This window comes from Bos javanicus, chromosome 14 (assembly GCF_032452875.1).
Source record: "Bos javanicus breed banteng chromosome 14, ARS-OSU_banteng_1.0, whole genome shotgun sequence".
In the NCBI taxonomy this organism is placed as follows: Eukaryota; Metazoa; Chordata; class Mammalia; order Artiodactyla; family Bovidae; genus Bos; species Bos javanicus.
The window spans coordinates 2,938,278-2,966,162 of record NC_083881.1 but is presented as its reverse complement, the minus strand read 5'-3'; the positions used below and the strand labels follow the sequence as shown (position 1 = coordinate 2,966,162).

General features: G+C 54.6%; 1 protein-coding gene across 4 annotated transcripts in view; it reads right to left on the bottom strand.

The window, feature by feature from the left end:
• AGO2 (argonaute RISC catalytic component 2) overlaps positions 1–27,885 on the bottom strand; it is a 93,743-nt gene that overhangs the window by 43,539 nt on the left and 22,319 nt on the right. For all 4 annotated transcript variants that reach the window (XM_061438514.1, XM_061438511.1, XM_061438513.1 and 1 more), the window contains one exon: positions 5,136–5,331. In XM_061438514.1, coding sequence (XP_061294498.1) covers positions 5,136–5,212 — 77 coding nt within the window. In that variant the 5' untranslated portion in view covers positions 5,213–5,331. The remainder of the gene's footprint in view (positions 1–5,135; positions 5,332–27,885) is intronic.

Sequence of the window (27,885 nt, the reverse complement as noted above, 5' to 3'; positions counted from 1 at the left end):
TGGAAGCCTCCTGAAGGGCCCTGCCTTATACTGAACCCCCTCCCACAGCACCACTCAGGACGGTGACTGTGCTGCCAGGGATGAGGGCGCACTGGGCTAGTATTCATGATGACTCATCAGAACGTGCGTAGATGGCATTTTCCTCCCAGGGCTGCATGAAGCCTCAGGGTTGGATGTTAACTATCTACTGTGTGCACTGCACAAGTTTCGGGAACTCAGAACTGACACGTGCTTTAACACAGACTGCAGCGTGGAAGCACATGGGATTCTGAGGACTCCCTGAACGGCGTCAGTCTGGGAGACAGCCTGCGGCACGGACCTCATGCGTCTGACTCCCTCCCACTTCGGGCTCCCGTCTTTCAGCGCAGCCTTGCCACTGTCCACTTGCCCACTGGGGACACGAGCCGCGTCTCCCTCAGCCCCCACAGTAGCCCACTGGCACAGTGGAGGTTTCACAATGGTAGCATGGTTGGAGAGAGGGACTATGTCAAAGTGCTAGCATGTCGTGGGTTCTTCTAATACAAAAACTTTACTTCTGACGTTATGATTGATTACAATTTTGAGATTGAACCTGAGCCAAGGTCCGTCAGAATTACCAGCAAAATGAACGCTGAAGGCACATACATGGAAGTTAGGCAGCAACTCCCAGGTGGCTCTAAACCCAGGGGAGCCGCACGGCACACTCGCAGCACCTGGGCGGGCCTGGCCACAAAATGCAGCTTGAGACTCATCTGGGCTACTTCCTGCTTGACTCAAGGCAATTTCCAGACATGGGGCAACTTCAGAACCTTGCAGTCATAACGACAACAGGTCTGTGGGAGTACAGTCAGGTAAAAGCATCCCATTTTAATCACCATCAGCCTTTTTCTGCTGCCAGATGACAAAACCTTAGTCATGCCTATTTTCATAAAAGAAAGCTTCCTGTAAACTGTGGTTGATGGCATAATAAGAGCCCACTGCTGCCACACCAATCCAAAGTTCAGGAAACGTGCTTTTCCACGCCTTCGTTCCGGCTCTAAGAGTATATCCAAATCACAGATTCTCACAGGATTCTGTCCCAAGGAGACTCAAAATCAGACAAGCCCGTTCACGGAGCGTCTCAAAGCATGTAAGGCACGTTCAAGATCCAGAAGACCTTTAGTAAACAAAGCCGTCTCAACCAGTCGTGCCCAAAATTCTGTTTACACACACATTTCTTAGTAAGCACATATTTAAAGGACCTCATATAACTGTCAAGTATTGTTTCTTTGGAGACATGTCTTTTGGGGATAAATACACAGAAATAGAATTGGTGGGTCAAAGGGTGTGTACTATTTTTATTTTAACATGTACACCAAGTCACTTTCTAAAAAGTGAACCAATGTGTACCGGCCACATTGAGTGCATCCAACTGTTAAGTTTTACAGATAAAGGAAAACAACCCCCAAGCATTCTTTCTCTTACAAAGACTCGTCAGGAAAAAACTTAGAGCCAAGAGTACTTTATAGGGTACCAGCACAAACCAGGTAACCAATCTGACTTCTCAAACTGCAACTCAGAATGCTGTTTCTGACCGTGACGAAGTACGAAGACTTTTCCTCCCATCCTACAAAACTAGTGAAAACGTGAGGAGCACTTGTGGCCCTGGAAACCCGGCGGTTTAGGACTGTGCCTAGTGGGGCAGGGAATCACACGTTCACTGCCGGGAGTAATTTCCAAACCACAGCATGAGACAGGAGCATAGACAGCAGCCGTCTCGTCCTGAGGAGACAGGAGCAGAAGAGGTAGGAATCTGTGCAGCTGGGTACCAGAGAAAATAGCAAATACATGATGTTCAGTGAACAAAAATCCACGATCCAAGTGAGTAAGCAAAGAGAGGTGCCGTGTAATCTAAGGGAAAACCTGCCAATAGAAACAACCCCTGTGATGACCCATATGTTGTGATTAGCAGACACGAGCTACTATAATAAATATGCTATCACTACAAATACATTCAAAGTCATCCAGAAAAAGGATGAGAAAGACCAGATGAGAAATAGCAGAGAAAGTAAACTATGAAAAAGAACCAAATGGGAATCCTAGGACCAAAAAGTACAGTATATAAATGAAACAAATGTACTGGACGGTTACCACAGAAGACCGGTATTACCAAAAAAGAGGAGGGGAGGAATAAAGTGATGTTAAAGAGAGATCAATGAAGGTTACCCAAACCGAGAAAAGAAGGGGAACTGTTACAGTATCACATGGTCTAACACACACAGAGCTGCAATCCTGGTAGGAGAACAGGAAACTGAACAGGAGAAATAGTTAAAGAAATGACAGCCAGTATTTCACCCAAACAACATGAAAGACACAAGCATACAAATGTAAAAAACTAAAGGATCCCAAGAAGGAAAAATACAAAGAAAACTCCACCTAGGTAGGTCACAGTCAAATTGCTAAAAAGCAAAATTAAATAGAAAGTATTTGGAGGAAGGAGGCAGATACACACTGGGGAACTACAATTAAAAACAGAGAACAAAACAAATCCCTGAGGTTTCATCAGAAACAATGAGGAGTAAAAGACAATGCTCAGTCCCTCAGTCGTGTCCGACTCTTTGAGACCCCATGGACTGTAGCCCACCAGGCTCCTCTGTCCATGGGGCTTCTCCAGGCAAGAATACTAGACTGGGTTGCCATGCCCTCCTCCAGGGGATCTTCCCAACCCAGGGATCAAACTCAGGTTTCCTGCACTGCAGGCAGATTCTTTACCATCTGAGCCACCAGGGAAGCCCAAAAGTCAATGTAATAACATCTAATTTAAGGTACTGGAGGGAAACTGCCAGTTTAAAATTCTACATCCAGCAAAAATCTTTCAAAAACGAGGAGAAAGTAAGCATATTTTCAGATTTTAAAAAATGCTGGGAGTATTCATCACTGGCAGGTTTGCACAAGGATAAATGGACTGGAAATCCTTTGGGGTTCTCCCAGGGCAGGTTTGAATCCTGTTTACTACACCTCTCATGTCTACTTCTGCTTCACTGACTACTCTAAAGCCTTTGGCTGTGTGGATCACAACAAACTGGAAAGTTTTTAGAGATGGGAATACCAAACCACCTTATTTGTCTCCTGAGAGATCTATATGCAAGTCAAAAAGCAACAATTAGGATCTTACATGGAACTGGTTCAAAATGGGAACCAGTTGGAAGAGGAGTATGACAAGCCCGTACACTGCCACTGTTTAACTTATATGCAGAGGACATTATGTGAAATGCTGGGGTAGATGAATCACAAGCTGGAATCAAGACTGCTGAGAGAAATACCAAATAACCTTAGATATGCAGATGATACCACTCTAATGGCAGAAAGTGAAGAGGAACTAAGGAGCCTCTTGAGGGTGAAAGAGGAGAGTGAAAAAGCTGGCTTAAAACTCAACTTAAGATCATGGCATCCGGTCCCCTCCTTTCATGGCAAATAAGATGGGGGAAAAAGTGGAAGCAGTGACAGACTTTATTTTCTTGGGCTTCAAAAATCACTGTGGATGGTGACTGCAGCCATGAAATTAAAAGAGGCTTGCTCCTCGGAAGGAAAGCTATGACAAACCTAGGCAGTGTATTAAAAAGCACAGACATCACCTTGCCGACAGTGATTAGTAGAGTCAAAGCAATGATTTTTCCAGTAGTCATGTATGATTGTGGGAGTTGGACAATAAAGAAGGCTGAGTGCCAAAGAACTGATGCTCTCAAATTGTTTCTGTAGAAGACTCTTGAGAGTCCCTTGGACTGCAAGGAGACCAAACCAGTCAATCCTAAAGGAAATCAACCCTGAATATTTATTGGAAGGACTGATGCTGAAGCTCTGATACTCTGGCCACCTGATGAGAAGAGCCAACTCATTGGAAAAGACCCTGATGCCAGGGAGGACTGAAGGCAGGAGGAGAAGGGGGCAACAGAGGATGAGATGGTTGGATGGCATCACCGACTCAGTGGGTGCGTATCCCCAAGCAAACTCTAAGAGACAGTGAAGGACCGGGGAGCCTGATGTGCTGCTGCAGTTCACGGGGCTGCAAAGGGTTGGACACGACTTAGCAACTGGACAGCGAAAGAAACTGAAACAGAAAGTGAAAAGGAAAGTAAGCCTCGCCCAGGTGAGAGTGTTTCCAGTACAGACTCAAACCTGGAACACACTAGTCAAAGGCCCACAAATCAGTAACTAGACAAAAGGAAAATAAGCCTCGCCCAGGTGAGAGCGTTTCCAGTATAGACTCAAACCTGGAACACACTAGTTAAAGGCCCACAAATCAGTAACAAGACAAATACCACCCATAAAATAGGGGGAAGACCTCAACAGATATTTTACTAAAAAATAACACATGAAAAGGTGCTCAGTTCATTGGTTATCAAGAAATGGAAACTAAACCACAATAAGTTGGTGATGGACAAGGAGGCCTGGCGTGCTGCAGTCCGTGGGGTCGCAAAGAGTCGGACACGACTGAGCGACCAAACTGAACTGAAGAAACCATTACACCCTCACTGGAATAGCAACAGTCACAAGGACTAACAGCTGAGCGCTGACGGCGGCAGGTGGAGCAGCAGAGCCTCACAGCTGCCAGGAGCGGAGACGGCGCAATCGCGTCCCATGCAGCGAAAGCTGCACTACCTCTGACCCACCTACTCCACCCCAGGTATTCATCCAAGAGAAGCGAAAGCACGTCCACAAGAAAGGCTTGAACGAGCATGTTCCCGGGAGCTTCATTCATCACAGCAGAGCGCCAGAGCACCGAATGGAAGAACGAGTAAATGAACGATGAAATAATCGCTTCACTACACATTCCTCTGCAGCAAGAGCAAGAAGGTCTTAACTCACACAGAGCCACAGATCAGGCTCACAGCCCGCTGAGTGAGAGAAGCAGGGTGAAGGCGGCTCTCTCGCGGGCCGGGCGCCTCCAGGGGCAGACGCCAGAATGCTGTAGGGGGCGGAGGGGGGGGCGCGGGGCAGCCTCCCGGGGTGAACCCTCACTGAGCTGCACACCGACGGCGTGCACTCACTGTATCTCAACACGAGCACGTTAAAGAGCAAAGAACACAATGGAAGCTCCCCCGAGGGAAAGAGGACCCAAGGGATCTGCTGAGAGCTGAAGGGTGGATTCCTCTTAAAAGACAGACAAAACAGAATACCTGTTAACTCTCCTCGGGCATTTCTCTGGCTTGATATCCAACTCATAGTGATAGATGTCAATTTTTGGAATGTCCATTTCAAAGAAGTTGGCCTGTAACTTGATTGTTCTCCCGGAGGTCCCGAAGTCGGGTCTGGGTGGAGGCTTGAAGGCATATCCTTGGATGGGTGGCGGTGGCGGAGCAGGAGGTGCGAGCGCTGGAACACAAAGAGGACGCCCGTGACCCAGGGCCCGGCTGCCCGCCGCCTCCCGCCCAGGGCCAGCCCGCAGCCCTGCAGGCACGCCCTCCCGCCCTCTCCACGGTGCCACCTCCTCCTGGAGCTCTTCCCACTCCCGCCCGGGTCCACCTGGTCGCAGAGCCCCCCAAGCACCAGGCTCGAGGCCCCCCTGGGCCGCGCCGCTCCTCGTCCCTGGCGGCCTCGACACTGCACAGTGCCTTCCTCCCGCACACCACGCTCGGCCCTCCTCACTACTTAGGATGACAGGCTCCTCGCAGTTCAGACCCTCCCCAGGCCTGAGCCTCCATCAGTGAGTGAGCTGCGGCCTGCTGTCAAGACCCTTCCCACACATTTTCCACGTCCGACTGCTCAACAGTGCTATCAATTTCATCTGCTTTTCCCTTGAATGCCTCCTTTCCTATCCACCTCGGCTCAGACGGTAAAGTGCCTGCATAGAATGCAGGAGAACCGGGTTCAATCCCTGGGTTGGGAAGATCTCCTGGAGAAGGAAATGGCAGCCCACTCCGGTATTCTTGCCTGGAGAATTCCATAGATGGAGGAACCTGGTAGGCTATAGTCCATGGGGTTGCAGAGGCAGACACGACTGAGCAACTTCACTCTCTCTGCCTCAGCTTGGGTTCCCGTGTCATCCTGGTGGTGACATGTCATCCAGGGGCCCCCTCACCCTGTGCAGACACTTCTCTGGCCCCCAGCACGCAGCCCCAACACTGAGGCATTGGTGCCTCAGGCTCATCTCCTGCCCCGCCCCCAAGAGCCAGCTCACGCCTCCGAGCCCTGCATGCACCAGCTCTGCCCACGAGCCCTGAGCAGCTCGCTCAGTCCCACAGCGCCTGTGTGCAGCTCACTGAGTCCCATTTCCAAGAGGAGTCTGCTACGCGTGCTCAGTATCCTTGGCCCTTGGCCTCCCCAGCCGGACCACGAGCAGCTGGAGGATCTGGTCTGAGAGCGCCTGACGCACAGGAGCCCAGACACACCGGATCCACCCCCGCACTCACACCAGGGGAGGCCCAACTCAGGCGGAGAAGGCTCGCCAGCGTCCTCTGCGACGGGCCACCAGAGTCACGCAGGAGGGGGTTCGCAACACCGAGTCAACAAAGCCAAGCCTCCCAACACCAACACTCACGCACATGCCGTGATGCCACATCCCAAGGACCACTTCCTCCACGACGCCCCTCTCCCAGGGGCTTCCGACAGCTGTGCTTGGGTCAGCACGGCACTCGACTACACCTGCCATCTCTCAGCCTGGAAGCCAAGGCTCATCACCCCCTTCTCTACCACAGACCAAGACCACCTCCCCACAAAGGGGGCATCTCAACAGTAAGCCAGCTCATGACTTAAAAACGCAGCATATACACCAAAATTAAAAAAAAAAAAAAACACATTATATACCTCTCTGATTACCATAGTTGCTATGTATATTTTGGTTCTTTCTTTACAGATGAGAGATTAAAGACGAAGCAATGTGAATTATTAACAAAGGAGACAAGGCCAGAGGGTCGTTAAAGGGACCAAGATCTTCATGGTGGTGTCCCTCCTCCATGACCCTTAAATGCATTAATTTAGGAGTGCTCCCACTCGCCACACTACTACTACGTCACCTAAGTCATATCCGACTCTGTGTGACCCCATAGACGGCAGCCCACCAGGCTGCCCCGTCCCTGGGATTCTCCAGGCAAGAACACTGGAGTGGGTTGCCATTTCCTTCTCCAACGCATGAAAGTGAAAAGTGAGAGTGAAGTTGCTCAGTCATGTCTGACCCTCAGCGACCCCATGGACTGCAGCCTTACAGGCTCCTCTGTCTATGGGATTTTCCAGGCAAGAGTACTGGAGTGAGGTACCATTGCCTTCTCTGATAGTTAATAAATAAATAAAAGAAACTTCATCTCAACTCAAATTTTCAGTAATTCCATTAATAAAATTCAAGCTGTGGTTTTAGGGGGGGAAAAAAAAACAATGAAAAAAATTTCCAATAACAGAATACCTTTCATTTTCACTCAAATATCTTTGCTTCAAAAAAGTCCTCATTAAAAAAAAAAAAATTCCATGTAGTTCAGTCCCTATTGACGTTCACAGGAAACAAAAACACTCTACAAAAAATAACAGAAGCTATTCTTACTGTATTTCTGACATAAAAAAACTCAGAGAGTCCTTGAATTACTTGTTTTCTATTTGGGTTTCTTTCTATGAGAAAACAAACATACTCTAAGGGTTATTAAATCTTTCTGAGTCAAACCACCTGGAGACCTTCCGGTCTCTGCAATGGGCCAGTGTCACTTCACAGATGACACACTCACAGCCTTTCACAACAGCCCATCCCTGCAACAAGCTGCCTGTGTGCCCCACATGCCGCAGCGTGCCAGGACCCAGAGACGGGGGGCACAGGGTGAACAGGGCCCGCGTGCCACCTCCCGGGAGCACGTCCGAGTGCGGGTCACCCAGCGCATCACTGTGCCTACTTCTCCACACTCAGCAGGTCACGGACCCTCGCACTGAGGGTCCCCACCATGCCAAGGAGTGGCCCCCACTAGCTCCCTGGGGACAGACAGACTCTCCGCCCTCCGCACTGAGTGCCCACGGGCACGAGACCCCCGTTCTCAGGTGGACTTCTATCCGGGGAGAGGAACCTGGTGAGTGTGGAGTCAAGGTTAAACCTTTGTGTCCCAGGCAAGGCCCAGCCACAGAGCCACAGAAATCTGGCCCCGGGGCACTTCAGGAACCAGAGCACAACCCTCAGGGAAGGGAGTCCCAGCTTACCAATCGCTTTCAGTTTTTTTTAATTAAAAAAATTATTTTTAACTGAAGTATAGTTGATTTACAAGATCATGTAAGTTTCAGGTATACAGTGCAGCAATTCAGTCCTTTATACACACACACACACACACACACACACACACTTCTCCAGGCAAGAACACTGAAGTGGGGACTCCCCTGGACCGGCCAGTGCTGAGGACACAGGCTTGATCCCTGGCCAGGGAAGAGTCCACAGGCCAGGGAGCAACGAAGCCCGTGCTGCAGCCACTGAGCCCACCCACCCAGAGCCTGTGCTCTGCAACGAGAGAGGCCACCAAAAGGAGAAGCCTGAGCACTGCAGCGAAAAGCAGCCTCCACTGGCTGCAACCTGAGAAAGCCCACATAGCAGTAAAGACCCAGCACAGTCACAAATAAAATTAAACAGACACCTACGATTAAAAAAAAAAGAATACTGGAATGGGTTGCAATGCCCTCCTTCAGGGATCTTCCCAACCCAGGGATCGAACCCAGGTCTCCCGCATTGCGGGCAGATTCTTTACCACCTGAGCCATCAAAAAAAGCCATATAAAAAAACATATCTACCCTTTTTCAGAATCTTTTCCCCAACGAAGCTGAAGCATGGGCTTCGTTGCTCCGTGGCCTGTGGACTCTTCCCTGGCCAGGGATCAAGCCTGTGTCCTCAGCACTGGCCGGTTCAGGGGAGTCCCCACTCCAGTGTTCTTGCCTGGAGAATCCCCATGGACAGAGGTCATTATATAGCACTGAGTACAGGCCCCTGTGCTCCACAGTAGGTCCCTGATAATTCGCGGTTCCTGACTTTGCCTCTCAGCTGCGCAGTAAAGGGGTCGCCTAGGAACCCTGAAGCCATCCGAGGCCAGGACAGCGACACAGCCGATGTGCCCACACCACGCACGCCCAGGCTGCCCCCTGCCTCACCCCACAGCTCAGCCACCGGCACATGGCCGGCCTGCGCCCCCTCTCAGGCTGAGCTTAGCACTCCTACAGCCCCAACACCCACCACCTGGACGCGAGAAGCCATGAAGCAAGGAGCCAGTGTGCGCTGCTAACCTGTATTAATAAAAGCAACGGGGCAAGGCATTTCTTACCCACCTCGAGCCTTCAGTAACCAAAACACAGACAATTCGTGGGGAGGCGTATGGAATATAAACTCCCAGGGTAAACCCTGAGCTGAGGGAACAGGTGCGGACCTGTGTTTGCACCTTCGGGAAGGAAACCCTCGTGCCAAGGGACGTGAAAGCCGCACAGCCTCGGCCCTCGAGGACACCATGGGTCTATTGTTCTGAGGCGCAGAGTCCCACGTGTAAACCGCCAAACAGGCAGGAGGATCCACTAGCAACGCTCGAGAGGTGGAGGGGGTGCCAGCCGACCTCCCCGAAGGAGGGACGCGTGGGCATGGGCAGCATCTGACCCGGGGGAGCTGAGAAGCCAGCGCAGCCTCACCCAGGTGAGCTCTGCGAAGTCTGCCCTCCACGGCCACAGCAGGAACGGGGGCCGCAACCAGAGAGAACAGATGAGAAGAGGACACAGCCCCCCACCCCCTGGAGCACAAACTCCCTGGTCGACCTTCTTGCCCAGGGCTCCAGGAGTGGGCACCACCAAACATCCATATAAATGGAAGCCCAAGGAACAGCCCGAGAGGAGCAGGCACCTGGGCAGACTTCCTGGAGGAGACACCACCGAGCTAGCGTTAAGCCAGGTGGCCACGGCTCTGGCCACCCAAGAGGGCACCCGCTGCCAATCTCCATCTAAGAGGGCCCTGCCATGCCAGCCGGGCACACAAGTCCCCAGCTCCCAGCCTCTCTCAAACCTCCTCCACTCTTCGTGGAGAAATGCAGCTTCACCCCCCTGTGAAGCTGCCGGCAGACACCCTAGCCCACGCCCCTCGCCGACCCCAGGCCAAGCGCACAGCACATCTCCCATCCGGCAACCAGTCGGATGGTTTGGTCTGGAATGATCTGCTCGCCTCCGCACGGGCCACACGTTTGGGGCCAGGAGGGCGAGTCCTCTGTTCTTATCCAGGAGCACCAGCTGTCACAGCGGGCAAGCTGCCAACATAGCCCCGCCATGTGGGTGACTCAGCCTGCAGTGTCCACTCCTGACCAGGGTGCGGTGGGCAGGGGTCAGCATCAGGGACAAAGCGGGCACCCGGAGTGTGCTGCAAGGCCGCTGACGGTCCAGCGCGCGTCTCAGGCCTCCATTTTTAGAGCCACAGCTCAATCAGTGAAAGGGAAGCGTGTAGTTAGTGAGTAATCGACTTCCTGTGTGAGTAACCGGGTCACAGAGACCAGAGAGCTCTCCCCAGATCCCGAGGGAGCAAGCCTGTCACCACGCTGGGCCTCCCACAGAAACCCGCCCCCAGGGTCCGGGCTGTCGCAGAGTTTAGAGGAGGGTCCCAGAGCAGGGCGAGGGACCTCTGCCGCCTCACCACCTCCTGGCAGACCCACCCCAGCCCTCAGGAATGCTTCACTGGTCCCAACCCCCACCCGGAGCTGGGGGCCGGGGTCACAGGCCCGAGGAGGTGCCCAGAGCCCACTGACTTCATGGACCAGCATGGGCTGGAGCAGAGCTCTTCCCACCGCCCAGGGAGAGCCTGCGGGGGGCACAGCGACCGGGCAACCTCACAGTCAGCTAAGATCTGCCCCCGCCCCCATCCGGGAGAAGGAAGTCTGCCTCCTTGCAAACACTCAGATGACTGGCGGCGGGGTCCTTTCCTGACGAGAGCACAGGACGCCCCTGTGCGGCATCATTTCCATTCAAGCAGCCGCCGCGTTTCTCTGCCCGTGATGGCAGACGTGGGTGGACTGGGTGAATCCTTCCCGTACTGTAGTCTTCCCTCTGATTATCAACACACACACTTATTACAGAAGATGTAGAAAAATACAAGAACACTTCAATCACCTATTGTGCCGAAAGGTGACTAACAGGCAAGCTGGGACCTGGACACAGCCTTGTTGCCAGAAGAGCACGGGCGCTCTGCCCCAGGCCGCGCCACCTCAAGCCCTTTAGGGAGAGCAGCCATGCACCGCCTCCGGCCTCCCTGAGGTCCCTCGGTCAGCATTTGCAGCACGATCACAGCCGCCACCTGCTGAGGTCTGACTGTGCGCCCAGACGAGCAGAAAAGGCAGGCTGGCCGGTCACGTGGCAGCAGTCACAGTGCTACTTCAAAGCCGGGTGCGCTCCGACCTGCTGCTGGGCCTGTGATTAAACGTGGTGACGTGTTAGGTGTCGCTTCCGGTGTTCTGATAAACCTTTCGATACAACCAGTGTCCTGTGTCATCCTACGTGCGCTGCTTTTGCCTTAAAAAACCGTTACCCTGGAAAGGGACTCATCACACGTGTCACCAGGCTGACAAAGGGGCTCCTGACCACAGACTCCGGGGAAGCACCTGCTCTAAGGGGACAGGGTGGCCTCGTCTCTGAGCAGAGAAGAGGATGTTTTGGTGGCTGCTACGTCACAAAGCCTCTGCGGTTTCTGCGGTGGCGTGGAGGGCGGGCAGGTCTGACGTTCCTCCGCCGGGAACAGCCCTACGGGCCGACGGGGCCTCTGTCTCCATGGCTGCCCCGTGATCACCCATCCCTGATGTGATGTGAGCTCACGATGTACCCGCTGCCATGACAACAGGCTCTCCAGGCTTCTGCTCATCACACAGGCCGCCTACCATACGGCAGAGTCGGGAATTGGAAATCAGACATTCTGATAAGGCCTGACAGCAGCGCCCCAGGGCCTGGAGGCTCTGCCCGCAGCTCACCCAGGGCCACGAGAGCAAGGCAAGTGTCCTGGGGAGCAGGGTGACAAGCACAACCATTCAGAGAAGCTCTTCATTTCTGCCGTTTTCCAAGTACTTAAGTCCGTGGAACTGAATTTTCCAAAAACTGCAAACTACACTAGGTCAGGCACTGGACCTGGAATCTGATGGGGAGAAGACGGCCCGCAGCAGCCTCACTCCAGCCTTCACGGGGTGTCTGCTGCTACAAACAGGGGCCAGCCAACACCATCAGGCTGAGAACAGCATCCCTGACCACACACGACTTGAAATAAATCACAGAACTTGGAGCCATGAGTCACCTTAGAGTCACAGAAAGAAAGTAGCCCCCCTCCCACCTCCCTGCTCTGAGTCATGGACAGTGAGGGGCTCTGGGCAAGTGCTGGGGCTGTGACGTTGAGACGGGTCTGGGGGCTGGTCTAGGGAAAGGCTGGAAACAGGAAGTACCAATCAGGCGGCGGGCACCAGGGCTTCCCAGAAGAGGCTCAGCGCTGCCTGCACCGCCCCGCCCTCACACATGGTGTTCCTGCCGCCTCGTCTTATTATGAGTTAGCTGACCTTCAAAAGCAAGAAGATCTGCCTGACTGTTCACTCCCGGGTGACTGAAATGTTCCTTAAGAAAGGTCTAAATTAGAGTCAATAACCAAATGAACATCCTGGCTCTTAAACGAAGCAGCTTCGGCTACTGGCAGGGGGACCGAGGTTTCGGGCTGTACTCACTGGCTGTTCTGTGCTCCCTGCGCTTGGTCACAGCCTTGTGGGAGGCTGGGGGGCAGGGCCCTCCTCCAGGACACAAGCCCAGCCCACCGGTACCCGTGTTTCAGTGGGGCTGGGATTAAAGAGCTGCCACCTAAACACCAGGAAGCCATCGTAAAGCTCTTTCCAGAATCTCAAAATGAGCATTAGTATTCAAAGTCACGCATCCTCTACCTTCCTTTTAGAATTCTGTGCTCGTTATATTGGGTATCACAGCCAGAAACCATGAGGGCAAGAGAAAGTGATAAAAGCAGCTCAGAGCTACTGAGTCCTCCCATGCCGTGCCTGGGGCCAAGCTGGGGTGGACATCAGCTCCTCTGTGCTTCTGGACGTCACTGTAAGGAGGACACGGAGGCGTGGAATGAGCGACGTGTAGGGTCCCTCGTCAGGCAGTGGCCACGCAGGACCACCGCCAGGGTCTGTGCGTCCCCCGCACCAGGCCTCATCGAGGGCACAGGCCAGAAGGCAGAGGCTGTCAGACCAGCACTCTCCCCTAAAACCAGGGCATGCGGCTGCCGCCGGGCAATCCACCTCCTGCCCACACGGGCTGGTCTCCTGCAGTCGCCTGAGCTGAGCCGCGTCACACCATCACATCAGCTTTCTTGGTGGAGTGAGTGGAAGTGGCCTCGGGACGAAGCTCTGAGAACGCAGACAGAACACTGTCGTCTGGAGGGCAAGTCAAACACACACCGTCTACAGGACCACAGGCCCAGACCCGGGCGCCCGCACCCACTGGGAGCACAGAAACCCAGCGGGCGCCCTGCAGGGTGGGATCCAGGCTGTGGCCAGACACCTCCAGACTCAGAGGCAGCTCGTGCCCCCTAGGCCTGGGGGCATGAAGGAAAGGGGACACTCGGGGCAGGGAGAACCTGGCCCCGGTCGCTGGAGGGAGGAATCACCCCCAGCAGCATGGAAACCAGGAGCGTCTGGTGCCACCAGGGTTCTGAGCAGATGGTGAGCAGCAGCCTGGGGCATGGGGGAGGCTCCACGGACACCACGTGGTGGAGAGGCTGACTGTCAGGCCTCCACCCGATACCCCCAGGCCCACAGGTCCTACCCCGGCCCAACCCTGGCCGCCCACACCTTCACTTCCTCCTCCCTCCCTCGGGCAGGTCTGGTCAGCATCTGCCTGGATGAGGAGGAAGGGCAGCTGGGCAGAGCCTGGCGACCCCCTGGGTGGCCTCCCCAGACCAGAGACGGGGTGGGGACAGCCCCCAAGAAAGGCAGCCAGCGTGGGCACAGGGCAGTTCTCTGGAAATGTGTCAGCCTCGCACGGCCACAGTTCCTGTAAGCCCTTCACTTCCTCCTCCCCCGGGGGAAATCCCCACCTGTCTCAGCCTGGTTCCTGGTGAAGCCCAAAGAGAGGGCCCCGCAGGCAGCCTGAGCAGAGAGCCGACAACAGGCAGCTGCGTCCAGGTGAGGGCAGGTCCCGCGGGCCACAAGCTAGACGGGCGCTCGGGGTGCCCACAGGACGAGCAGCCAGCTGCCTCGTACCCGCGCCGACCACCACCTCTGTGTCTGCGGCAGACTCGGAGAACGCAAGAGGCAGTGGGTTTTAGTGTGGTTTAGCCTGAAACTCCAACCAGCATCTAAAACAGTCTTCTTTGACGAATGGTCCCCAAAACCACCTCTGTGATCGGTAAGAAGAAAACGTTTTTCCCCTCATAATTATTTTAATAAACTTTCCCTCTTAAGTTAAAACTGTCCCCTCTGATTCACCATCTGTCACTACTCAGCAACGTTAGAAATACCCTAATAAATACAAAGAAGGATTAAAGAAACACCTGTAAAATGTAAATTACCTCCCATGGAAACACCCCCCAAACGACCGCTATGACAGTAGCGTGGACGAGCGGCTCTTTCAAGCGCTTGTCAGAACATTTAGACGCTCTTTACATAAAAATCCACAAAAACGTGAACACTGGCTTATCTGTGCCTTTCTCCCACACACTTCTCTGCAGCACTGACTAGTTCTGATTTTACATTCACTCAGTGATCCTCTGATTGGTAACTGCCTCTCCCACCAATGTTGGCATCACCAGGGCAGAGACTACGTCTGGCTTGCTGCAACTGTTCAATGAATAAATGAACAAACGAATGATCAGGTGAAAAGGGGAATATACAACGGCACCCCACTCCAGTACTCTTGCCTGGAAAATACCATGAGCGGAGGAGCCTGGTGGGCTGCAGTCCATGGGGTCTCGAAGAGTCAGACACGACTGAGTGACTTCACTTTCACTTTTCACTTTCATACATTGGAGAAGGAAATGGCAATCCACTCCAGCGTTCTTGCCTGGAGAATCCCAGGGACGGGGGAGCCTGGTGGGCTGCCGTCTATGCGGTCGCACAGAGCCGGACACGACTGAAGCGACTCAGCAGCAGCAGCAGCACTAACTCTTAGTAGAGATGCCTTTATGGATCCATAACTCGATGTCAAGTGTTTTGGAGCAAAAACACGAGGCCTTCATGAGGGTGAAGATTATCATTCCATCTCCGGCCAGCAGCCTGCCCGTCTCACTTCCATAGGCCAGGGATGACCAAGCACCGCGGCACGTCCTCCTCACAGCCACCCGCTCTGACACCAGGCGTCTCCAGGTCACAGGCTGCATGCTGACCCCAAGTGGTCCCGCTGAGCCCCCCACAGAGGAGTCCATGTGGCACCTCTCATGCTTTGGGAAAGTCTTTCTCTCCGAAGAACCTAAATCCTTCTCATCCCCTGCAGCATACAAGAACCTAATCAACCGTCCCTGTAAAGCAGCTGGGAAAGCTCAGAAAACGCAGCTTCCTGCCCTTCCATACTGACCACTCCGTCCTAGTTCAGAACACCTCTCAGCACCGAAAGGAGCACGCGACTTCTCTGCAACGTGCATATCATCACGCGAAGCCCCCACAGTGACTCAGGAGCCATGGCCACAGCGGGGCCCAGGCACAGACGCTGGGTCCCCTCCGGGCCTCACGGGGGAGGCGAGCAGAACCCCGGTGCACAGACGGGAAACGAGGCGACAGAGGGTGACAAAAGGCAAAGCCGGGTCTCGGACACGGGTCTTGCTACTGTCACCGCGTGCTGCCTCGGGCCCCCGAGACAGCAGGTGTGCCGCGTGCTGCCTCGGGCGCCCCTGCGACAGCAGGTGAGTGTGAACCACACGACATGTGTGAGCTGGCCATGCACAGTGCTCGTGGCCCTTCCCGAGTGCAGCGCCCCCCGCGCCGGGCGTCTCCCGAGCACCCTGACGGCCCTGTTCTTGGGCGGTCGCCCTCAGAAGGAGGGCAGGTGGGGACGCACAGAGAGGCTGTAAGCAGGCCACCAGGACAGGTCAGGGCGGGCGGAGGTGGCACGTCCACGAGGTGGACAGGAGGACAAGAACAGCTTCCTGGATGTTAAAAAACGTAGGCAAGCTTCTACACATTTTTAAAAATAAGTTCCAAATGGGTACCAACTGTAAACAGACATCTGTAAGTGAAACAAAAACATCTGAAGACATATATTAAAATTGAATAACCTTTTATAATTATAGGATGAGAGACAGAGATCACAAGAGGCAAGCTTGACTACATGAAATTTTTTCGATTTCTCTAATCACAGAAAAACATCTATTTTTGCTTTATTGACTATGCCAAAGCCTTTGACTGTGTGGATCACAATAAACTGTGGAAAATTCTGAAAGAGATGGCAATACCAGACCACCTGACCTGCCTCTTGAGAAATTTGTATGCAGGTCAGGAAGCAACAGTTAGAACTGGACATGGAACAGACTGGTTCCAAATAGGAAAAGGAGTACCTCAAGGCTGTATATTGTCACCCTGCTTATTTAACTTATATGCAGAGTACATCATGAGAAACGCTGGACTGGAAGAAGCACAAGCTGGAATCAAGACTGCCAGGAGAAATATCAATAACCTCAGATATGCAGATGACACCACCCTTATGGCAGAAAGTGAAGAGGAACTAAAAAGCCTCTTGATGAAGGTGAAAGAGGAGAGTGAAAAAGTTGGCTTAAAACTCAACATTCAGAAGACAAAGATCATGGCATCTGGTCCCATCACTTCATGGGAAATAGATGGGGAAACAGTGGAAACAGTGTCAGACTTTATTTTTTTGGGCTCCAAAATCACTGCAGATGGTGACTGCAGCCATGAAATTAAAAGATGCTTACTCCTTGGAAGGAAAGTTATGACCAACCTAGATAGCATATTCAAAAGCAGAGACATTACTTTGCCAACAAAGGTCCGTCTAGTCAAGGCTATAGTTTTTCCAGTGGTCATGTATGGACTGTGAAGAAAGCTGAGCGCCGAAGAATTGATGCTTTTGAACTGCGGTGTTGGAGAAGACTCTTGAGAGTCCCTTGGACTGCAAGGAGATCCAACCAGTCCATTCTGAAGGAGACCAGCCCTGGGATTTCTTTGGAAGGAATGATGCTAAAGCTGAAACTCCAGTACTTTGGTCACCTCATGCGAAGAGTTGACTCATTGGAAAAGACTCTGATGCTGGGAGGGATTGGGGGCAGGAGGAGAAGGGGACGACAGAGGATGAGGTGGCTGGATGGCATCACTGACTCGATGGACGTGGGTCTGGGTGAACTCCGGGAGTTGGTGATGGACAGGGAGGCCTGGCGTGCTGCGATTCATGGGGTCGCAAAGAGTCGGACATGACTGAGCGACTGAACTGAACTGAATCACTAGATAGGTAGGTAGGTAGTTTATTCGCTAAGTCATGTCAGACTTGCAACCCCACGGGCTGTAGCCTGCCAGGCTCCTCTGTCCATGGGATTCTCCAGGCGAGAATACTGGAGTATGTTGCCATTTCCTTCTCCAGGGGATCTTCCCAACCCAGGAATCAATCCTGGGTCTCCTGCAATGCAGGCAGACTCTTTACCGACTGAGCTATGAGGGAATCACTGGATAGACTCACAAAATTTAGACATGATAAATTCACAAACCTAAAAATATAAACCTGGATTGTTGCTTAGTGGCTGAGTCATGTCCGACTCTTGGGGATCTTCCCGACCCAAGGATCAAACCTGAGTCTCCTGCTTGGCAGGTGGGTTCTTTACCACTGAGTCACCAGGGAAGGCATAAACCTGGATACAGAATTTAAATTTCTAAGGATTAAAGACTAACTGGAAAATGGGCAGCATCTATGAATGGACAGTGTGTACAGAAAACTCTAGCAGCCAAAAAGCATAGAAAAATATATTCAGCCTTTAGTCAAAGAAACACAAAAACAAACAAAACTGTAATTTTTTGCCCATCTGGCATTTATTAGCACTTGGGCGAAAAAACCACTGTCATCCAAACTCGGTGATTTTGAAGGACTGTCTCAGAAATCTTTTAAAATCATGTGCCTTTTGATCTAGTAACTCAACATCTAGGTACTTATTCTAAAATACTCATGAAAGTGAAAGTGAAGTCACTCAGTCGTGTCCGGCTCTTTGTGACCCTGTCGACTGTAGCCCATCAGCCTCCTCTGTCCGTGGGATTTCCCAGACAAGAGTTCTGGAGCGGGTTGCCATTTCCTTCTCCAGGGGATCTTCCCAACCCAGGGATCAAACCCCGGTCTCCCGCATCGCAGGCAGACGCTTTACTCTCTGAGCCACCAGGGAAGTCTATACCTAAGAGCATTTATCATAGAATCAAAACCATAAAATTGACAATGACGTAAAACACCACTACGGTAATTTCCTGTCACACTCATCTACGATTGTTACCTGGAACAACACCCAAGTGGGAGAAAGTTCCAAAACAGTGTCTGATGTAATAAACTGCATTTGCCCTCTATTTACGCACACACACACGCATACACACACCCCAGGGGTACGAACACCAAAACTTATGGAAGGATCATAAAATACTAACAGTGATAATTCCCTAGCGGCCATACTATGATTGGTCTTCACGCCTCTGTATTTTGTACATTAATGCATTATATCTATTATTGGAAAAATACTGATTACAAGATGTAGGCAATCATTACCCCCATCTGATAGATGTCCACATTGATTCTAAACTTCCCTAATTCAGAATTTGCGGCAGGCCGTTAAGATTTCCATCTGTGTTTTACAGATGGACAGAGGGAGACGGGCAGGTGGAGCCCCTTGCCCACGGCAGGCAGCAAGTGCCCGGCTCCGTCATCTGGAAGACAGGCCACCACTGCCTCACTCTGCAGCCAGGAGGCTGGCAGGACCCCAGGTGGGAGCAGTGCCTGGGGAGCTGCCAAAGGACACCCACTGTCCGGGGCAGGGTGGGAACCGGGGCGTCCGGGCCCCAAAGCTGCCTGCGCACATGTTATCTGAAACACAAGATTAAGGCCACAGTCTGGGTTTTCCAGCCCAGATACGGAACCCATACTGGAACCGCACATGAGAAAAAAGCCTCTCAGAAGCTGGTACTACCCATCTGCGAACGTGGCTCGCAGCTCCCGGGGCAGGCCTGCTCCCTGCTCAGCGCTCTGCTGACTCAGGCCGGGATCCCCCTTCTCCAGCCGCAGAGGCTAAATCATCTGAGGTCTGCGTGTGGCACCGGGGGATCCCCACGCCGCAGGCCTGCCCTGGGGACCATGACCTGTACGGGGCGGGGTGGGGCGTGGAGGGGCTGGGTCCAAGAGAAGCGCTCAGCCTGCTGGACGGCGACACGGCCGGCGGGTGGCAGCCCACGGGTGGCACTGCTTTCTGCAAACACACAGGTGAGCAGCAGTGCTGAGGGGCCGGTCCCCGCCCCGCCCCTCCTCCCACCCCACTGAGGGCCTGGCTGCTGACCAGCTTCTGCGCCAGGGCCTCTTCCCTGGGAACTGCCTCCTGACATCAAGCCTTAACTTCAATTTTGGAGCATCCACACACCTCCAGATAATGCAAAGCCACGAAAACCCGATCTCTCAGCACTCCCGGTGAGGCCTGATGAATGTTAAGAGAAAAAGCACCAGGAAGGAAAAAATGGCATCGAGAATGAAAAGCTTCAGTTGTGTCCCATAGGGCTTCTGAGTGAGGTCTCAGCCTTGCTGCCTTGAAAGGAGTCAACGCCTGTTTCTGCCACCCAGCAGTCAGCACCGCCCCCTTGCCTGCTGACACACGCCCATCACTCAGAACCAAGGTGCCAGGCCACCGGCCCATCTGGGGAACTGACAGGTGGCCCTGGATGCTCAGGCTGCACCACCAAGTCAACTGTTCTGCGAGGCCCAGCACAGGAGGAGGAGGAAGACGAACAAGAAGGGACAGCCCCAAGTGCCCACGGCGCGGCTCAGCCACCCGACGCGGCCACACCAGGGGAGGGATGAACTCCAGGCTGTCCACATCTGACCCGCCATCCCTACCTGGAAGGCGACTGCAGGGGTGATGGCCAGATGTTCTGAAGTCACTGCACCAAAAAGAACTATCTTGGAACCAAGGCAGCAGAACTCGGCAGGTCAGAATTTTGGCTTGGTCCCCAGAGGTGTGACGTTACACACAGTTCCCTCTAATCAAGCATGACACCAAACACCACTGAAACCTCTACGTGGGGTGATTTCACATTCCTTCCTCTTCAACCTACTGCCTTTTTAGGTTGCTTTACCCACCACGCGGCCCAGCCCTTCCTCACTCTCTGCCGAGAGCATGTGGACTCTCTGCTCTGCTCCTCACCCTCTCGTGAGCCGCTCCTTGCTTCCTCCCCTGGAACCGGAAGCCCTGCAGACAGACCTCCAGGGCTCACAAGCCCCCTGGCTGCACACCTCCCACCACTGCACGTCTGCTCCGCCGGCACACCCAGGTCGCCTCTCCCCTTGGGATGTTTCTCCCGCGCTGTGTGTCCAAGTCCAGGTCCGTCCTTCGCGGCACTTGAGCTTTTCGCACGCCGAGCTGCCTGTCGTCCCACAGGCTGATGCAGGCTGTCGGACCTGCGTGCAGATGCCGGGTGACAGCTACTGGACCTGAGCCATAGCTCAGCACCCTGTCACGACGTCCGTACTCCCACTGACGAGCGAACCCTGTCTGAAGGAGCTGCCTACTGAACACCGGCCACGTGATGTGCGACAGTGGACTGGATTCCCTTTCTCAACCGGAATTAACAATTCATTGAAGCGCCCCACCGCCGGCTCCCTTTTATAGATGGCATGGGTTGAAGTGAACGATCAGGGCCCCGCAGCTAGAAGGGAGACGCACTGGGGTTTGAGGGAAAAGACTGCGTGATTCTGAGGCTTCACACCCCCGCTGACAATGAAGACCCCAGTCAGCCAGGAGCACGGAGACTCACAGCTGTGCGGCCACGGGGCTGCCTCTCCCCGGGGAATCGGCGGCTTCGGGGTGCTGAGGTCACACGGCCCAGAAGGTCTGGGCAGCAGCCCCCAACTGAGATGTTTGACACACACAGAGGCGGCCCCAGCGCTTCACACCGTTTAAGAGCTACTTTGATGAACTGGGTGGCACATACGCAGACGGCTTATTTTAACTTTTTACTCGTTTGAAAACGAGATCTTCTCACAATTTAGAAAATAAAAACAAACAAAACAGACAAAAGCGCCTTCCAACTTAGCATGTGGGACTTCCTGGACCCGGTAACAATCATTTAATAAAAAGCCTGCTGAACAGTCCCACAGCAAAGCATCTCTTCTGAGGATAGAGCCAAAGCTCGAGGCCCGCAATCACCATATGAACAGAGCTGGGAGGTGCGGCAACGAAAGACAAGGAAACACACAGTGTCACCGCAAACACACACAGAACTGCCCCACGAGGTGACACGGCCACCAACACCGAGTCAAGACGGAATCTACAGACGCCGTTAGAACTAAAAACGCGGCAGCGTTGCTGGAAACAAGCCTGCAGGGACCCACTACATCCCGACAGGTGAGCGCCTGCTGATTGGGGAAGTTAACTCACAAACAGGCACCACCCGTAAGGTACAAAAGAGGAGCAGGTATGATCAGACTTGAAAGGTATTTCAATTAATTAGTCCTGCCCTCAGCAACAGCCGCCACCCGGCCTTGTCGTGATGGAGGAGCTGTGTTCAGTCCCCCATGGCACACACCACAGTGTCTAAAAGATCTGGGCAACATCCCCTCGTTCAGCTTTCGGGGGGCGTCTCCCGTGATGACGCTGCAGAGGCCAGCAGCCTGAGCCTCTGCGAGGAGCCCCGCTGAGCCCGGCAGGGGCTGCTCCCAGGGCCTGGCGGGCAGGCACCTCACAGCAAAGCAGGACTGCGGGGGCCGGGCCGTCTGGGAGGGCGAGGCGTTCCTGCTGCCATTCAGCACAGGGACCAGGCCCCCCCCCCCCGCGCGCCTCCCCATCACTGAGGAATTCCCGGCATGCGACGGCCATCGCCGATAACACAGCCAACCACGAGGCCGCCGCTTAAGCCTGCAGCTTTCGGAAGGACAACACACTAGCTGTTTTAAAACAGCCAAGTCCCTCCGCACGTACAGGTGGGGTCCATGTTCCCAGCCTGTGTGTCCGGGCTGGCTGTGAGGAGTGAAGCGGAAACGATACCGGGACGACAAGCCGGGTCACCACGGCCGGGCAGCTCCCGCCCCCTCTGGAAAGGTCGGGTGTCCAGGCATCTCCCGCCCCCTCTGGAAAGGTTGGCTATCCAGACACTTCCTCCTGATGCACTGTCCAGGGGAGAGGCCCCTCATGGGCAGCCAGGCGGAGGTCAGCCCTCCGGCCCAGGAGCCAGATGTGAGAGGGGAGGTCCCCAGACAGTCCTGGCCCTGGGGACCGGGCCCCCCGGAGCCTGGTGAGGAGCCGCCGCACTGCCCCCCACAGCCGAGGCCTTGCAGAGCAGAGACCCCCGCACCGTGCCCAGTCTAGACCCCACCCGGTGAATCTGCGGCACCAGACGCTGGGGCAAGCACTGACTTCCAAGCAGCACCTCCCGCGCCTCAGATCCGTGGGGTTGTGCAGGTCTTCAAGCACACGTGGAGCCAAGGGGGTCCTCTGACGGCCACCTTCCTGATCGGGACACGGGACAGCAGTGGGCGGCACAGACAGCTGGCGCTAGGAGGGCCCCCTCTGCCAGGCAAGCAAGGCCGGGAGGCTGCACCCAGGAAGGACGTCTCCAGGGCACAGTGAGCTCCCAGAAAGCGGGTCCCTACCGCCCAGGACCGATGCTGAAGCAACGCCGGCCTGACCGGGCCTGGGGCGGGGGGACAGAAACCACGTGTCAGTTGGTCCCAGGGTCCCCTTGTGGCCGCCAGCCTCCCAGGACCCCTCTGTGCACACCCACGGCCCACGCCTGCCCACATCCGGGCACCTCCGCCCTGCCCCCAACCTGCCCCCAGCTCCTGGTTCCTCAGAGGGAATAACTGCCATCAGGAGGGGGCTCCAACAGCACCCCCAGCCCAGGCTGTGCCCCTTGCCTGCCATCAGGATAAGACGGGGCAGTGGGGAGGCTCACCGGGACCACCCAACCCCCAGCCCGCAGACCAGTGGCCACAGTCGGGGTGCTCCCCCAGCCCTCCTCCTCTCGGAGCCATGACCCCCCGCCCCCGCCCCCACCAGCTCACACTGTGCCCACTCCCATCTTAAACAAGACAGATAAAAGGCAAGACACTGGAGAGACACAGACCAGCGATGAGGCAAGCAGACGGCCAGAGAAGAGGAAGATCAACGGAGGATGGCCCTGAGCCTACAGACGTGCCTCAGAGAAACATCCTCTAAAGAAGGATGCTCAGGATGTTCTCAGTGAGCCCCAACAGACGGCAGGGGCAGAAACAGTCTCTGGCGCCCACTGCCCGCTCCCGCGGCCCACTAGCTGGCCCCACGGGCTCATCTCCCCCAGTTTCTCACCTCCCTCTCCAGTCAGGCCGCCCCCACCCCCCGACAGCCCTGCGCTCTCCACCCACTCCCCTCCCTGCCTCCCTGCTGCTGCTCTGGCCCCTGAGGCCCCGCAGGCCCCCTGTCCATCCACAGCACACCCTGCGACCACGGCTGGCCATGCGGCCGCCAGCACTCTGACCTCCGCCAGGCCCCTCCCTGGTCCATGCGGCCCGAGCCCCCTGCTGCCCTCGCAACACCTCTGCTCGGACGGGCCCCTGGACTCTGACGGCACCTGCCCACCCCGCCCTCCCCAGGAACTTCTGCTGGCCCTCCCCCAAGCCCTCTGAACCCGCTTGGCAGGGTCACCAGAACCCTGCATGACTAACAAACACCCACCCCCAGCCCACGTCCTCACCTCAGTCGCGAGGCCAGGCCAGAGGGCTGGTGCCCCGTCTCTGCCCCTCACATCTGGCCCACGACTGAAGCCTCCACTCTCATACCTGCACCGTGCAGACGCCTTCAGCTTCACCATCCCTGCTGCTGGCACGCTGGTCCCAGCCGTCATGCGTCATCTCCCGGTGGATGGCCCTACAAGTCCTAACAGGCCCCCTCCGTGTCCAAGCAGCAGCTGCAGACTGGAGGGCCAACAGTGCGGCTGCTCAAAGCCCCAACGGCCCCCACTTCAACCAGAGGGGCTGGCCTGTGGCTGCCCTGGCCTCTCCCCTCTTTGCCCCACAGGCTCCTGCCCCCGGGCCTTTGCACCCGTCACGTCTGTTGGAAACCCTCTCTCCTCAGTGATCCCTGTGGCTTGCTCACTCTTGCAGGTCTTTGTTTAGCTCTCTCCTTCTTAAGAGAGGACACTGTTGACCGCCTGACTAGAAACAGCGGACTGTCTGCTCCGCCACCCGCTCCCGCTCAAGCGGCCTCTACAGCATCCGCAGCCTGGCATGCTCCACGTGAGTCCTCCCTGCACGAGGCACACCCAGCACTCAGGGCAACACGTGGCGGAGAGCAGGCTGAAGGACCGGAGTGGCCTGATGTACCAGCTCACGTAGAGTCTCATTTCCTTCTCGCTCCCTCACCATGGCAGAGTCTGCTGGCTGTCTGCCACAGCCTGGCTGCCTGCTCCTCTCTGGCATGTGGGCATATGCTGCCCAGCCACACGGTCTGTGCAGACAGCAGAGGGTTAGGTGTGTGTAGGCAGGAGGTCAGCTGTGGGTGGACCCCTGGGAACTCCATGGACCTCCCCTCCAGGCCCCTCGTCTGCCCCGAGTAGAGACACACTGAGCCTGGCCCCCGGGACAGAGCGGGAAGCCCACATGCCCCTGGAAATTCACACACAGGCTTGGATTCCTGCAGGAGCCGTGATGCTGGGGTCTCTTTAGGGCTTCAAGTGCCCCAACTAACAATACACCCTTCTACTGTCACTGCGCTTTCTACTATGAACACGAGTCTTTTTAATAGAGTAAAACAGAGGTTAAAAATAAACATTACGAAGGAAAAACTTCAGCCTCTCTTTATATCTTTTTTTTGCTATAAAACATGGTTTCTTGTTATATATCAAAATATTCTCAGGCTGGTAACCTACAGGGTCATGTCTACAACACTGCCATGGTAATGCAGCAAAAGAATACTTCCTTTCTTAGTGACAGATTTAGAAACCAAGCGTTTCAACTCAGATTTTATTATAAGAATACTCCGATGTTTGTTTTAACTTATAATCGCAACACTTCGAAAAGAAATGTTACTTGAATGTTGATAAAACAAAGCACATGTTGAATAGCAAGCATCACAATGCTATTACCAAACAGATCCCAGAATGTCCTTATACCAAGAAGAGCATCTGAAAAGACTAAATAAGCTTTAGCTTTAGAAATAAAATTTCCTTGCACACTTTAGCAAGGCTCCTGTGGCTGATACTCACGGCTGAATCCAATTCAACCGAGCACTAATTCGTCTGTAATCCCCACACTTGGGGCCAACACAACTCCCTGAGGGGACACGTAAAAGCAAACTCACCAAATGACAGAAATCGGAACCCCCCCAATCTGCATGACCAGACACCTGAGACCTCACTTCTAAATGCTGGCATCCTGGAGAGGCGCGGTCTTTCTGAGTCAGGATAATTAACTAGGAGTAAATTTGTTGAAAATCAAACAGGACTGTTGGGTCTCTTTAATCAATTCTTCTATAAGAGAAAGAGGCTCACAATTTAAAGCATACTATAAATATGTTTCTGCGTTTTTCAGAAGACTGAAAAAAGCTGAATGACACTGGCCCATGGCTTGGACCGTGGACGGTGCGAGGTGCGGAGTGCTGGCTCCCGTCCTGAAATGACACAACCACAGCATTCTCCCATCCACGCCAGGCCGCAGCTTGGCCAAGGCAAGGTCGGGGTCTCCTGCATCCTGGTGAACCCCTCTGAACTTACGGTGGAACCCCAAATGTCATTTTGGCTGGTCAGGAATCAAAAAGGCACCCTTCAAGGCCAAGTGTGCTGGTGCTTTCGCGCTCAAGGCCACATATGGAAATCTGGGGTCATAAATGTGCACGAAATGATCAAGGTGGGGTTTGTTTTTTAACCACACCAAAATTCATGCAACATAAAGTTTACCATCCTAACCATTTAAAATGTACAATTTACCGCTTTTAGCACATCCACAATGTTCTGCAACCACCACCACGCATTCCCAGAACACTTCCATCACCCCAAGAAGAAGCCACACGCCCATCAAGCAGCCTCCTCCCGCCCCGCCTACCCTTGTCCCCTGGGGGCCACTGATGGGCTCTACCTCAGCCTTCCACCTACGAGGGCATTTCACACAAATGGACCCGCGCGTCCTAGCGCAGGGCAGACCTTCGCTCAGGGCAGTTTTGCCAAACTGTCTCCACGCGGAGCCGTGCAGGGGGGTCTGATGGCCTGCACCTGGGGTCCCGCCCACCTCAGGGGCACAGCCTGCCCTGACCTTCCTGGGGTGACATGGTGGTGCTGGAGCCACCAGGCCAGCGGGAACCCTGGGACCAGCCGACAGCAACCTTACACACGGTCCAGGCTCAGGGTTAGCTGCCCGCAGGCGTGAGCAGGCAGATGAGTGACCAATGCAGCCGGTGAAGCTAAACGACGGGAACCTTTCTGGAGGGGGTGGAAGCCGCAAGCCTGCTCAGAGGCCTCCGGCTGGCCCAGAAGCAGAGCGGGAGTGGGCATGCTAGGAGCCCTCGGGCCAGGGAGACCTCCAGGCCCGCGGAGGTCCTCGGCCAAGTGTCAAAAGTCACTGTTCTCCCCACTGTTTAGCACCCCCGGCCTTCAGGTCTTGAAATATACTAACTATGACCAATATGATAAACAAATTAGGCAGAATATGTTGCTTTTTCGTGCTTATAGCTTAGTCATGCTCACGGAGTTTGACTTAAACCTTACAGCTGCAACCTGCCTGGCGGCCCAGTGTTTAAGGCCCCGCGGTTCTGCTGCAGGGGCCATGGGTCTGACCCCTCGTAAGGGAATTAAGATCCCACATGCCGAGCGGTACGAGCAACAAAACAAAAGCAAACACACACCTTACAGCCCAGAAAGGTTTACTGAAAATAAGGTTACAACTGCCCCTGGCAATACACAGAGGAACAACACTGAAGAACATGAGCCGCGTTTTAATTAGCCTGAAGGACCAGGCAGCTCCCAGTCCCCGAGGAGGGGCTCGGGGGCCCACCAGGAGGCACCTGCAGCTGCCCACCCCCCCCCGCGGAGCAAACAGGGACCAGTGGCAGCACTCTCCCGGCCCCGCGCAGGGCGAGCGCCCGAGGGGAGCCACGCACGCTTACGGACGGCAAGGCTCAGAACAGGGACCGGTGGCAGCAGTCTCCCGGCCCCGCGCAGGGCGAGCCCCCGAGGGGAGCCACGCACGCTTACAGACGGCAAGGCTCAGAACAGGGACCGGTGGCAGCAGTCTCCCGGCCCCGGGCAAGGCGAGCCCCCGAGGGGAGCCACGCACGCTTACGGAGGGCAAGGCTCAGAACAGGGACCGGTGGTAGCAGTCTCCCGGCCCCGCGCAGGGCGAGCCCCCGAGGGGAGCCACGCACACTTACGGATGGCAAGGCTTAGAGGCACGGCAAACTAAGAATCACATGATTAAAAAATGTAACGTTTGGAAATAACACCAAATCTCCATCAACAAATGAGTGGATAGAACAAAAGGTGGTCCATTCCTAGTGAAATACTGTTCAGCCATAAGGAGGAATGAAGCCTGACACCTGCTACAACCTGGATGAACCCTAGAAGGAAGCCAGATGCTGAAGTCCAGCTCTCGGCTGGTTCCACTCCTATGGAACGGCCACTCAGGCACACACCCTGAGACAGAAGGCCGAGGAGCAGCTGCCAGCAGCTGGAGGACCACGGAACGGGCTGTGGGCACAGCGCTTCTGCTCGGGGTGATGCGAACGTCCTGGACCCAGGCGAGAGGCAACGGTTTGCAGACACTCTGACTGCAGTTAATGCCCCGAACAATACA